The sequence below is a fragment of the Falco cherrug genome, chromosome 3 (genome assembly GCF_023634085.1).
Source record: "Falco cherrug isolate bFalChe1 chromosome 3, bFalChe1.pri, whole genome shotgun sequence".
Classification (NCBI taxonomy): domain Eukaryota; kingdom Metazoa; phylum Chordata; class Aves; order Falconiformes; family Falconidae; genus Falco; species Falco cherrug.
The window spans coordinates 110,210,858-110,224,180 of record NC_073699.1 but is presented as its reverse complement, the minus strand read 5'-3'; the positions used below and the strand labels follow the sequence as shown (position 1 = coordinate 110,224,180).

At 52.1% G+C, this 13,323-nt stretch overlaps 1 protein-coding gene across 2 annotated transcripts; it reads left to right on the top strand.

The window, feature by feature from the left end:
- The first annotated feature begins 1,850 nt into the window (after positions 1-1,850).
- Positions 1,851-10,261, top strand: YBX1 (Y-box binding protein 1). Of its 2 annotated transcripts, none has more exons than XM_055704912.1 (7): positions 1,851-2,183; positions 2,557-2,620; positions 6,453-6,486; positions 8,783-8,872; positions 9,096-9,398; positions 9,800-9,882; positions 9,990-10,261. In XM_055704912.1, exons 1-7 carry the CDS (start codon positions 2,027-2,029, stop codon positions 10,222-10,224), a joined length of 966 nt encoding a protein of 321 aa, XP_055560887.1. In that variant the 5' UTR covers positions 1,851-2,026; the 3' UTR covers positions 10,225-10,261. The 2 variants fall into 2 exon arrangements, with proteins under 2 accessions (XP_055560887.1, XP_055560886.1); XM_055704911.1 differs by having other exon boundaries at positions 9,978-10,261.
- Positions 10,262-13,323: the final 3,062 nt, after the last annotated feature.

Here is a 13,323-nt window from a genome sequence, read left to right as displayed (position 1 = left end):
ACCCCACCTGAGCCTCTCACCTGGCCATGGTGTCATGGGGGAGCCAGCATCTATTCTTCACACTGGGATGTGGGAATCGACAGTGATTTGTGTGCGATGCTGGAAAGGCTGATCCCATGGGGATTCCACATCAGTTGCAAAGATGGAGCGATGGGTCAGCTCCCAAAGACCACCTTGGTGGTCGCTGGTGACTTTTTCCCTCCTCTTGTGTGGCAGGAATGACCTAGCTGGGGGCCGGGCTGGGAATCCATGGCCAACAACCGCATTTTTCAGGTGCCCGAGGGAAATAACTTGGTGGACCAGGATGCTGGGTTTACCCTGGCCCTTCCCGGTGGGATCCAGGAGAGGTCTGGGGTCTGTCTGAGCCGCTGTAGGGGGAAGGCATAGGGAAGGGTGGCAAAGAGGGAAGGTGGTGGCTGGAGGGGGCTCCAGCAGGATGAAGAGGGCAGCGGTGATGCTTTCTTGGCAGCCTGGGTGGGGAGAAGGCTCGGGGTAGGGTGAGCTTCCCCCCCACTCTGGGAGAGGCACTGGAAAAGGGGGGATTCTTGGGAAAAGGCTGATGAAAGCCAAAACGTTTTTTCTTAGGAGCCCTCTGAGCTGGGGCTGCAGCCTGGCGCTTGCAGGGCTGGGTTAGGGGGTGTCTGGGGGGGGGTGGGTGTGTGACTGCCTGGTCAGAGGAGCTGGGGGAGCGCGGGTGCAGCCCCCCTTCCCCTTGGCGATGCCAGGGACGCTTCCCCTCCGTGTCGGGGGACTTGGCATGGGCTCAGTGCCTCTGCTGGCACCTGGGGGGCTTAGATCAGGACCCCTGCTCCTGGGGAGGGGGTTAGACCAGGACCCCTGCTTCTGGGGGGGGTGGGTTAGATCGGGACCCCTGCTCCTGCGGGTGGGGTTAGACATAGGCTCCTGTTCCATGGAGGGGGTGGTTAGACCAGGCCCCCGCGCCTGGTGGGTGGTTAGATCAGGGCCCTGTTCTCGTGGGGGTGGGGTGGGGGGTGTTAGACCAGGACCCCACTGCCCTGTGGGGGGTTAGACCCAGCCCCCTGCTCCTGGGGAGGGGGTTAGACCAGGACCCCCTGTTCCTGGGCGGGGGGGGGGGGTTAGACCTGGATCTCTGTTCCCTGGGGGGGAGGGGGCGGGTTAGACCAGGATCCCCTGCTCCTGGGTGGTGGTGATGGTGGGGTAGACCTGGACCCCAGCTCCTGGGGGAGAGGGGTGAGTCCAGCCCCCCCCGTTCAAGCGCCAGCTGTGGCACTCGGGGCATTTCGCCACCGCCGCGCAACCCCCGCAGCCGTTTCTCGGGCGGTTGGTGCCGGCGCTGGAACTGCATGTAACGGCGTATTTGAAGCAGCTCCGCCATGTCTCCAGATCCGTCATTTCCCACCGGTAATTAACGCTTCCGGGCTCCTTCCCATCGTGATTTTTTTTTTTTTAACGGAAGCCTGGGCCTCACCCTGGAACGAGGCCGGGTCCCGGTGGTACCGGGGGAGTGGGGGGGGGGGGGGGGGCTGGCGGTGGCGGCGCCCCCGGGCCGGGAGCGCACGGAGCCGCCGCTGCCACATGGTCGCGCGCGCTTCCCCGGTCGGGCCCGTTGGGGGCGGGAGTGGCGGGAGCAGCCAATCGGAGCGCGGAGGCGGGGACTCCGGGTAGGCCGGTGAGAAAAGAGAGCCTGGCAGCCGCGGGCGGAACAGCCAATGGAAGCGCGCTCCTGAGGAAAGGCAGGTGCGGCTACCAATAGGCTTTCGGCGGGGGGCGGTGACCGGTAGGGGAAGAGCCAACGGGCTGTCTGGGCGCTTGACGGACGGGCCGCGCGGCGAGTAGCGTGCGGCGCGGGCGGGGCGCGCGGGGTGGCTAGCCGGTGCGGGCCGCCATTGTGGCCAGTTCGATCGGTATCGGGAGCGGAGAGCGGAGCTCAGCGAGCCCGGAGCAGGGAGCAGCCCCCCCACGGCCGGCCTCAGTCACCATCACACCGCGGGAGGCGGCGCAAACAGCCAGTCACCACCACCGTCCGCACCGAACAGCCGCCGCCATGAGCAGCGAGGCCGAGACCCAGCCGCCCGCCGCCCCCGTCCCCGCGGCGGCCCCCGCCGCCCCCGCCGACTCTAAGCCTAACGGCGGCACCGGGAACGGGGGCAGCGGCCTGGCCTCGGCGGCGCCTCCCGCCGGCGGGGACAAGAAGGTCATCGGTGAGGGGAGGGGGGGGTTGGGGGTCGGGCGGCCCCGCGTGTCCCCGCGTCCCGCCGCCCGCCATCGCTGAGGGGCGGCGCGCGCCTCCTCCTCCCCCTCCTCCTCCTCCTCCTCCCTCCCACCTCCTCCCGGCGCGCGCGCCCGTGGCGGCCGTTGGGCGCCCTCCTCCTCCTCCTCCTCCTCCCGCGCGCGCCGCCGGGCCCCGCGTGTCGGCGGGTGGGGGCGGGGCGGCTCAAAATGTCCGCCACGCGGGGCCTTTGTGTGCGCCGCCCCGCCACGTGCCGCCCTGACGCCGCCGCCTCCTCTCTGTGTGTGTGTGTGTGTGTGTGTGTGTGTGTGTGTCACCCCCCCGCCCCCGCCCCCCTCCCTCAGCAACGAAGGTTTTGGGAACAGTGAAATGGTTCAACGTGAGGAACGGTTACGGCTTCATCAACAGGTGAGGGGGCCCGGGGGGGTGGGGCCTGCGGGGCGCGGTGACACGGGGGGGGGAGGGGGGGGGGGCGGGCTGGCTGTGCTTATGTCACACCCTGCCACCCTGCCCGGGGGGCCCCGCTTGGGGGTTTTCCTTAGGGGGTGCTGCCACGCTGCTTGGGGGACATTGCCACCCTGCTGGGGGGGGCCTGCTTGGGGGACATGGCCACCCTGCTCGGGGGGCACTGCCGCCCTACTTGGGGGTCACGCTTGGGGGGCACCGCCACGCTGCTTGGGGACATTGCCACCCTGCTTGGGGTGCCCTGCTTAGGGGACATTGCCACCCTGCTCGGGGGGGCACTGCCGCCCTCCTTGGGGGTCACGCTTGGGGGGCTCCACCACCCTGCCTGGGGGACATTGCCACCCTGCCTGGGAGGCCCTGCTTGGGGGGCACCGCCACCCTGTTTGGGGACACTGCTGCCCTGCTTGGGGACAGCAGGCGAGGCAGGCCCTACCCCTATCCCAGTGTCTCCCACTGGGCTGGCTTTTCCCTGCGCTAATCCCAGCAGGAGCCGTGCTCCCTTAGCGACTCCTGCTGATATTTCTTAATATTAAGATATATTTTTAATGGGGGGTTGGGTTTTGGGAGGAGGGGGTCGTTTTCAAGGGTATAAAAGGCTGGTGGCTCTTCGCATGCAGGAGATTCTTGTGTAAACCTCTGCATGAAGCTCGCTCACAGCCATGCCAGCAAAAAAATAAGGTTGGAGGGGTTGGTAGTTAAAAATGTGCTCCCATGAGGGAAACCTGAATGTTTAAGGAAATGAGCAAAATCCAGATCTGTCTTAGGCCGCAGGGCTGGGATACGAAGGGGTCTCGAGAAACAAGTGCCTAGAAGGTTCTTTTTGTGACAGTGCTTGGTTTGAAAGAAAAATTTTAACACTTACTGAGTTGTGTAAGTACTTAAAATAGGTGTGTCAGTGTAGCTATCCAGTAGTAGAGGAGTCCTGGAATTGCTCTGCGAATTGAATCTGGAAAAATGGGAAATTGTGGTACCCACCAGCTCTGGAGGGCCTCCCCGGGGGTTATTTTGCAGAGGCCATATTCCAAAGAACTGTTCCCCTTATCCACCTAGTGCTTCAAACCCCAAGTTTTGGCTGAAAACTTGGGATTCCATCTTTGTTGGAGCTTTTATTGGCCCTTTTGCTTAGGTTCGGTTTAAACTCTGCCTTTTTAAACTGTCTGTTACCTGATGACTTAGCCTGAAGCATCTGCCAAGCTCCTCAATCGGTTCTGCGTCTGCAACTTTAAAAACTTGACTCTGAGTCTGCCCGCTTTGTGTTCCTCAAAAAGTGTTTTAGTGTTACGTGTTCTATATGGTGCTGTAAGCTTTTATGTCTTTGGCTTTTGTAAACGTGTATAAAGTCATAGGCCACAAACTCTACCTCTAGGGAAGGGTTTTTTTCCTGTTTCCCTCAGTAGTGGAAATGCTGAGTGATGTGAGTCAAGCGAGGAAGCAACAGCAGTTAGTTAAGACATCCAAATGGCTTCCCCAGTCATTAATTTGGCAGCTGTTTAATCCCTGAGGTTGCCATTTTTAATGAGAAACCCAGCGTGATCTCGTGTTATCAGGAGATTAGAGCGGCAGCATGGGAACTCAACTGGAGGACATTTCCTCAACTCTGGAATCTCTCTGGTTTGCTGCAAGGGAAACTTCACGGGAGCTCCTGCCCTTGCCTGTCTTTGCTTCAGCTGGGTCTGCTTGCAGCTAACGTGAACTTTGGAAGTAAAATGTTACCTTTGGTGTAGGTGCACGTTGGCTTTGAGTGCTTCCTGCGTTCCTCTTAACCGTCAAAGCGCGCTCCTGTTGTGAAATGCCGGTTTGAATTCTGAGCATCTGTCAATTGTTTCTCACAGTTGTCAAAATAATAAATGGACCTGCAGGCCAGGGGCTTGGTCCTCTTACCATAATTGGAGCTGCACGTTGATATCTGGATTTGTATTCAGTGCTCTGCTGAACTGGTTGTGTTCTCTTAATCTGTCTGCTTGTCCAATTTTTTTTTTTTTCCCCACTTTCATGGATTAAGAATGTTGGAAGCGGAGTCATTTAGGGCAAAGATAAGCTGAATGGCTTGTTGGGCCTTCAGAATGGGAGTTTCTCTGGTACCATTTCAAGTTTTATTTTGAGAAAGCGATCGCTATTACTATGACACTATCTAGATGTGCTCGCTGGAAAACAGCGTTGGGAATCGTGTGCTGTGTGGCACTGGGCTTTAAAATTGGACAGTCTATTTTTTTTAACTGTTTATTCACCTGGAGCTGGGTCTGTGGAACAGTGTCATTTGTTGATCTAAACCTCCAGTGTCTTCTTGAATAGAAACTTTTCAAAAGGACTTCAAATGTCTGGTCTGGTTGCCCAAAACCTAAGCGAGAACGAGAGCATCCGCGCTTGCAGAGCACAGATGATGAGCGCTTCCTACCACCTTTTTTCAGTTGAGAGTGGAGGAAGGTGCTAAGCATTTTTACTGAAAGCCTGTTAGTGGGATCTTCTGAAGGTTTTCAGCTTTTGGAGCATCTGGCAAGAGACCTTGCATGGTAAAGAAGAAAATATTTAGGCTCAGGCTTTGTGAGGGCTGCTGGATGCTGCATCGTGGCACCTCAGAAGTGAGCTGCCTTGTGGTGATTGGGCTGGCTCTGCTTTTTCCAGTAACCTTTGAGGTTTGTAGACATCAGTTCCATGATTAAGCACGGGGACTTTTTTTTTTTCTAGTGCTGTCTGATGGAGTAACTATAGCTGGGCTTGAGTTTTTGGAAGAGTCTTACCTGTCATCCTCACGTTTTCAAGCCAGTGGTGAGGAACACTTGGCTTTATCTTTTTTTAAAAAAAAAAAAATTCTTAATTCTGTTACCCGTACCTGTAAGCTCTCCAGTTCTGAGCACATTTTCATGCAAGCTTGCTTTGTAATGTCTTTAACCAGTCATTCTAGGAAATTAAAGCCACTTTGCTATTGAGTCAAACCAATGAAACTCATCCCGTGGTGAGGTTCAGTTGGTGCAACGCGAGCTGGGATTTACGGCTGTAAGTTTGTCATGAGCGGTAGAAACGGCGCGTGCAGCGCTCAGACCTGCACAGAGGCTGTTTCTGCTGTACCTCTTAATTGCAGAAGAGAAACTTTTCTGACCGAGGTTGGTACTGTAGGGGGGTTGTCTGGCCTCAGCGTGTTAATTGCGTATTGTGATAGCGCTGAAGGATGCTCTTGGATCTTCGTAGGTGCGGGCTTGAGCTGCTCTGTTTCTTGTGAGGTGAGAAACCCAAGCTCTTCCCTCTCTGTGCTCACAAACGCAGCTTGACTAACCCTGTTTGCCTTCAGTGGTCAGCTGGTGGTGTTGGCTTCTTAAACCAAGGAAATGTTGAGGCTGAGAGGATAATAACTCTGGAGAGATCACCCAAGGGTGGTGGTGTCACAGCCTGTTCCAAAGGTTGTGGCGGCCCATGCCCACGCAGAGCACTGCCAGGAGTGACTGTCAGGTTACTGTCGGGTGTTCTCTCCCCTGCGAACATCTCCATCGGTGGGATGTGACAGGTAGAGGGGTGTGCAGGAGGGAGGAAGAATGCCTTCAGCTGCAACTTGCTGCGCTTCAGCCTGCGCTCTGAACCTTGCTCTGAACCTACCTGGCCATCTCCTTACTCCAGGCAGTAAACTAGTAGAGGGACTAGCTGAGAGCAGGTTGAGGAGCAAGGCTGATGCGGAAAGCTAGTTGTCTCGACAGATCTGTGTTTTGTTCCCACCCCAGACAATTGAATTTTTAACTTGACTGTGCATTTCGTGCATGGATTTCAATGTCCTGTTGTCTTGCAGGAATGACACCAAGGAAGACGTGTTTGTCCATCAGGTAAGATTTCCTCCGAACTAAAATGCGTTACCTCGCTGAAACTTGCTATGCATGACCTGTGTAAGTAGGGCTGAGGTGGTGAGGGAGCCTCACCTTTTCCAAAAACCGTTACTTCAACACAAACAACTGTTTCTCACTATTGGATGGCATGTAGAGCCAGCTTGCGGCTGGGGGTTTTGCACATCCATCGTGAGGACACGAGATCTGTGGGGTTGAGCGGGCTGACACACTATAGTGATGAAAATTGCGCTGTCTGCAAGTGTGCTCTGTTGGCTTGGGGATAACTCTTTGAAGTCCAGTTAAATTGCCTTGTGGATCCATATAGTTGTTAAATAAGCATATGGAAATAAAGTTAAATTAAAAGCTTGCAGCAGGGAGAGAAATTAATTGGGCTGTAATAGGGATGAAGTGCCACCAGTGAAGGTGGTTGTTTTTTTTTTTTTTTTTTTTTAGGCAGAACTTTGGTAGATTTTATTGCTCCAGGCTTTCAGCGAAAGCCTGCAAACATTTTAATAGGTATATTTTCTGTTTAACAGATATGTACACTCAGATACAATGTCTGGTGAGCATGTAATCCTCTGGAAACTAGACCAGGGTGAGACTGCACACTGCGCTTGCAGCTTATTTCATGGAGCAGGTTGGCTTTAGTTAGTCTCTTGTCGGACTTACAAGGCTGTGATCAGCAGTGTGATTTTTTTTTTTTTTTTTTTTTTTTTTTCCTTTCTGTCTTAGGATTTCTTGTGCAGCAGCCCACAAAGAGTTCTTAGCAGGGCATGGTTTCCTTCTGGCATTTAGGAGCCTGTGGCTTGTTGGTTTGTTTTGAGTTAGGGGTACACTACTGATGTTGCAAACGCAGAGGGAGGGAGGAGTAACCCCTGGGAAGTATCCTGACTCCGGTTTAATTTGTCAGCTCTCGGCTTCTTGCTTGTGCTGTACCTAAATTACCTGCTATTAAAATGTAGAGGCATTTGTTTAGCAAAGGTTATTCTATAATGGGCAGTGGAGGAAGGCCAAGTGACTCCACCGTGTTCCTGTGTGCTGAGGCAGGAATACATACCCTGAAGGAAAGCTTTCAGGCTTTATTACTTGATTTGCAAGTAGGGTAACCCCTAAGTGACCTTGACCTACAAGTCAGATTTCAGGACTTGTCCTGTAACTACCGTCAGTGGTTGTAAAAGCAAGTTTGGCAGTGATTTGTTTCAAGTAATGATTTTCATAGCAAAACAGTTTCAGGGGTCTCATCTGGAAGAAATGGGCATGTTTTAGGAGTTACAGCTGTATACTTTTTCCCCATCCCCATTATCAAGCTTGGGTCTCATGCAGAGCTGTTGTAATAAAGCTTCCTCTCTTTCCCTAAAATCACTGCTCTATAGGCTGAGGCTTGTGGGCATGTTTTCCCATAGATTTTGCTCCGTTTAGGGGAAAAAAAATCCAGTCAGATTCTGTTGCTGGTATTTTTTTGTAAAGTTGTTACACTTACACTTGTATTACTGTTCAGTTAAAGCCTTTGATAAGCATAACGTGGCAGAGAGCAGTGCATATTGAGTGTTAACTCATCTGTCAAAAATTTAATCCGCTGCTGAACAGCACAGAAAATTCAGTGTTTTCTAGTAATGTCGTTTAACATGCAGATACTGATACAAAGGCTTGTCTGGTGCTGACACCTTGGAAGGGCTAATCCTTGGTGTATAATACGCACGCAGCTAGAGTAGATTTGTGATTGACTGGTAAATGCTGCGGCTGGAGTGATGGTATTGGAAGCCTGAGAGAAAGAAATCTCTTGGTTTCTGGCTGTCGATGTGTTTATGTAGCTTGGGACACGTAGGCTGTTGCGGTGGTGTGGGAAATGGTAGAGGGCTGAAGTCTGTGGATGGGATTGGAAAGGCTTACACGTTGGTGTATGTGCTTCAGAGGGATGAATAAATACTACGGGGGTGTTAAATGCAGAACTCTGGTTAGGAATACTCTGGCCAGCTTGTATTGTGGGGTGCTTCTTGTTTGTTTGTTTTCAGACTGCTTTTTCAGCTCGCAGACAGCGTGTTGACAGATGTTTCCAGTCAGTGGTAAAGCTGTTGTACATTTCAAATAGGCCATAACTATAGTAATACAGGTAGATTTTCTGGCTTCCTGGATTTTCACGGTGGCTTAATTGCTTTTTCAGGAGTACAGGTCTTTCTCCTAAGATATTAAATACTCAAGTTTCTTAATTTTTTTTTTAAAAAAAAGTCTTTAGATGTGCTAAGTAGCATTCTCATGCTGTGCCTGTAAAAGTAATCCTGCAATGTTATGTTCTCAGACTGCCATAAAGAAGAATAACCCCAGGAAGTACCTCCGCAGCGTAGGAGATGGAGAGACCGTGGAGTTTGATGTGGTTGAGGGAGAAAAGGTAAACACATCTCTCGGGGGTTGGAGTGTGCATGGAAAAATCGGTCTGCAGGCTGTGGTGTGGTGCCTGTGGTTTGAGTCGGTGCCTGATGCCATCCAAGGAGACGGAATGTTTTTTCATGGCTTTACAAGGTGGATGTCAGTCGTTGCTCAGTACTAAATTCTGTTATGCTCTAAGTGATAACGATGCTGACCGTTTACCTCACGCTGTCCCCGCTCTTTAGGGTGCGGAGGCAGCTAATGTTACAGGTCCCGGTGGAGTTCCAGTGCAAGGCAGTAAATACGCAGCAGACCGTAACCATTACAGACGATATCCACGTCGTAGGGGTCCTCCACGCAACTACCAGCAAAACTACCAGAACAGTGAGAGTGGGGAAAAGAACGAAGGAGCAGAGAACATACCAGAAGGTCAAGCCCAGCAACGCCGTCCCTATCGCAGGCGGCGGTACCCACCTTACTATATGCGTAGGCCCTACGGGCGTCGACCACAATATTCCAACCCTCCCGTGCAGGGAGAGATCGTGGAGGTAACGTAACGGCCGCTTGAAGCGTGACACTCAAACTGGCTCGATTGCTTTGGAGCAGGGTGGTGGGACGCAGGGTTTTGCCACCTTTCCTGGAGACTGGGGGGTGTTCTTGGCAAGATTTGGCAGGAAGATGAACCCTGTAGCAGGTGTGGATAGGCTGAAGGTGGTGATGTCACAGCTTTTAAAAGCCAGAGTGTTGCAATTTGCATTAACTTCTATAGGATTGCATGGAAGAAACAGAAACTCTGCATGGGGTGTACTCTTCCACCCTAGGATGCTTTGTACGCCTTTGAGCAAACCCGACAGCCCCCTTAGAGCTGTCCCCCTCACCACTTGGCCAGCTGTGGCGTTCCCGTGCTTTTTCCTGCATCTAAAATGGTTTGTTGCCTGATGTCTTCCAGGGTGCTGACAACCAGAGTGCAGGAGACCAAGGCAGACCAGTCAGGCAGAACATGTATCGAGGTTATAGACCCCGATTTCGCAGGTATGCGGCAGATCGACTTTTTTTGGTTTAACCTTGCCTTCTGGCAACAGAGACAGAACATGGCGATGGTCAGTTGCTGCACTGTTAAAGCCTAGCTTGACTTTCAGGGGTCCTCCTCGTCAAAGACAGCCTAGAGAGGATGGGAACGAAGAAGATAAGGAGAACCAAGGGGATGAGACCCAAAGTCAGCAGCCACCTCAACGTCGGTACCGTCGTAACTTCAACTACAGACGCAGACGCCCAGAGAACCCTAAACCACAAGATGGCAAAGAGACGAAGACAGCCGAACCACCAGCTGAGAACACGTCCGCTCCCGAGGCCGAGCAGGGCGGGGCTGAGTAAATACCGGCTTACCATCTCTACCATCATCCGGGTGCGTGTCCATCTGCTGACCCTTCTTTTTATTTTCGATGCTTTCCTTTAATTTCTCCGAAGTGTCCGAGCTTCCATCCCTCGGTCCCCAAGGGGAAGTGAATGGCATTTAGACCTCTAGGCACTAATTTCTGGAAAGTTGACACAAGATTTGCAAGAACGTGTCAGTAGCGGCTTTTTATCTAAAGAAAAAAGTGCTGGAAAAACTAGTGGGAGACAGGCTTTTTTTTAAGGGGCATCCAGGGTGGTGGTGGTTGAAGTTCTGAGGTGCTGGTGTGGCTTGCTGCTTGGGAGGATTGCCTAAATGTTGATGCTAAAACTAGTTCTGTTGCAAGGTGGGCTGGCCCTGATTTGGTGCTGTCTTCCAATGGACAGTGGCTATTTTGAAAGTATTTTCATTTCTAGGACTGTTTGTACTTGTTCTGCTTTTTTTCTGGTGCCTGCCTTTTCTGTCCTTCCCCTCTCTGTATTTCCTCTCGCCAGCGTTCATATCCCATCCCTATTGTCTCGCTGGTCGCTCGTCGCCAGGAGGGCAGGCAAACGGAAAGAGGCGTTGGGTCCTGGTGGGAGCGACGGTGCAGGGTCACATGAAGGGGATGAGCAGGGAATGCAGGGGCTGGACATGGGGAGTAGCTTGGTGCCACTGGCAGCCGCAGACCTCTCCCAGCTCCGAGAGCTCCAGGGCTCGCGGGCTGCTGGATCCAGTGGGATTCCTCAATGGCTCTTCAAGCCTTGCTGCGGTGTTTTCTGTGCACGTGATGGGAACCTTTGTTTTCTCCTGGTGTTCATTGTAATGATTAACACCTGCTGGATGAATTCTTAATATCATGGGCTTTAAAAAACACCAGGATGAAGTTTTGGTTGCTCTTCTGTCTCTTGGGTAGTAGGGGAGAATATAAATTGTGGTTTCTGCGGTCTGGGCAGCAGCTTGCTGAAGCCATGCTGCCTCTGTTAGGCACAGGTAGAAATCTGCTCTTCAGCCACCTTCTGAAGGTCTGGAGTTGCCCTCGTGCCTGCCTTCCCGGGGGTTGTCTGGGGTTCTCCAGCCTGGTTTTCCAGGCCTGGTCCCCTGGCGCTGAGCCGGCTGTGTCAGCAGAGCCCAAACATCAGCAGCTCACCCCAGGAGGCCGGGGAGAGGTGGAAGTGGGATCCCTTTGGGTTTAAACTTCATCATCTCTTCTCTTTCTGGAGTCCTTTGTGTGGAAGTTGGCTGTTCTGGCCACTGAAAGTGGGCTGATGTTAAAGAGCTGCATTTGGTGATGTTAAAGAGCTGCATTTGGTGAGGTTCTGTGTGTGCAGGAAAGGTGGCTTAGCCAGAATTTGTGAATTGCAGGTGAGGCTCGCCAGGCAAAATGTCTGCATAACCCCCTGACACCTGTCTGATCATCCTTTTTTTTTTTTCTTCCTCTTTTTCAGTTTAGTCATCAAAGAAAAGACTTAAGAAATGAAGAAGAAAAGAAAATGAAATTCCAGCAATAAGAAATGAACAAAAGAATTGGAACTGAAGACCTTAAGTGCTTGCTTTTTGCTGTTGACCAGATTACTAGAACTATCTGCATTATCTATGCAGCATGGGGTTTTTATTATTTTTACCTAAAGAAGTCTCCTTTTGGAAACGATAAACACGTTTTTTAAAAGCCTGTTTTTTCTCAATATACCTTTAAAGGTTTTTAAATTGTTTCATATCTGGTCAAGTTGAGATTTTTAAGAACCTCATTTTTAATTTGTATGAAATATACACCTGATTTTTTCAAGTCAAACTGCAAGCATCTGTTAATAAAGGTCTTAAAGAATTGCCTTGTGTGCTTGGTTGTTTTATACCCACTTTTGTGTGAAAGGGTTTAAGTTTTCATAAAAAAGTTTGGGGGAGAAAAAAAACCTGCTTTATTTCTGAAGTGTGCAGGCAGGTTGGAGTAAAAGGAAAAAAAAATCGAAGTTAAAAAAATAATTAAAAATCGATTGAGTCCTTACTGCAACTGGGTGGCACGGCTTGGAGGGGAGGTGCTTGGTGCATGTTTCCAAGAGCTGTTTGCTGGGGTAGTCTCAAAACTGAGGTGGTGTGAAATACTTAAAAAGAAGAAAAAAAACCCAAACGCTGAAACTCATTTTGAGCTGTGCAGAGCCCTGCTGCTCTGGGATCTTGGAGCGTGGATGTAACGAGTTGCTGGTGTGTGGGAAGAGGGATTGAGGGGAAAACTAGGGGAAAAGGTGAGTTCCCGGCTGGGTTTGGCATCCAGAGCCTCCCACAGCTGCCCCCAAGCTGCCCTGTTGTGACACCAAGCCTTTCCAGGGGGTGACACACTCCTTGTACCCCGCAGTGACTGACCACGGGGTCTGCTGTCACGCCGGGGGTGACAGAGCACAGGAGCATTCTTGCTCGGTCTGGGGTCCTGGTGGTGGGAGATGGAGCTTTCTCCTGTTTGCTGCGTGCAAACCAGTTACAAATCAGCAGTAACGCATACGATGGAGAGCACCCAGTGGTTGCGGTGTGGTTGATGGCAGCTTTTGCAAGCTTTTGCATGCACTAAGGTGCTTAGTGCTTGTATGGTGCGAGGGTTTGCTCTTTTGAATCGCTTTCCTGTGCGCTTAAGTGCCAGCTGGTAGCAGCCCTGGGCTTTAGGCTTTGCTCTCTACCTCGTAGCATGCTGCTGGCTGCCCAGCCTTTGGACCGCGGCTGCCTGCTGTTTACCAGCAAGCTGTCGGTCACGCCCTGTTTCTGTCGTGCACCGTTAGTGATCGCATTTCTTCCTTCCTCAGGTCCCCGTGGCGTTGCTTTAACCTCTGCTAATAACGCGACGGACTCGTTCCGGTGCTGCAGGATGCAGCAGCTGGCCGCTGGCGGTTCTGCCTTAGCAGGTGAAGTGAGGAGCTGTAAGAAAGCAACAGCTTTGCTGCTTTTCAGCTTTAGGTGAGATTGGGAATTCTCTCCCTGCCTTCCCTGGGGGCTTGGGAGGACCCTTGCAGCTTTCCTGGTTTGGGGGTGTAGGTGTTTTGCAGCCTGCCTAGGCTACAGAAGCGGTACTGTGTGTCTTTTCTGCGCCTTTCCCTCGTGGGGGCTGTTTGGGGCCC

Excerpts from the sequence above, each read along its gene's own strand:
- YBX1 (XM_055704911.1), top strand. The coding sequence starts at position 2,027 with ATGAGCAGCGAGGCCGAGACCCAGCCGCCCGCCGCCCCCGTCCCCGCG. Across the intron at positions 8,873-9,095 it reads ATGTGGTTGAGGGAGAAAAG|GGTGCGGAGGCAGCTAATGT; the intron begins GTAAACACATCT and ends CCCGCTCTTTAG. Across the intron at positions 9,883-9,977 it reads TATAGACCCCGATTTCGCAG|CTTGACTTTCAGGGGTCCTC; the intron begins GTATGCGGCAGA and ends GTTAAAGCCTAG.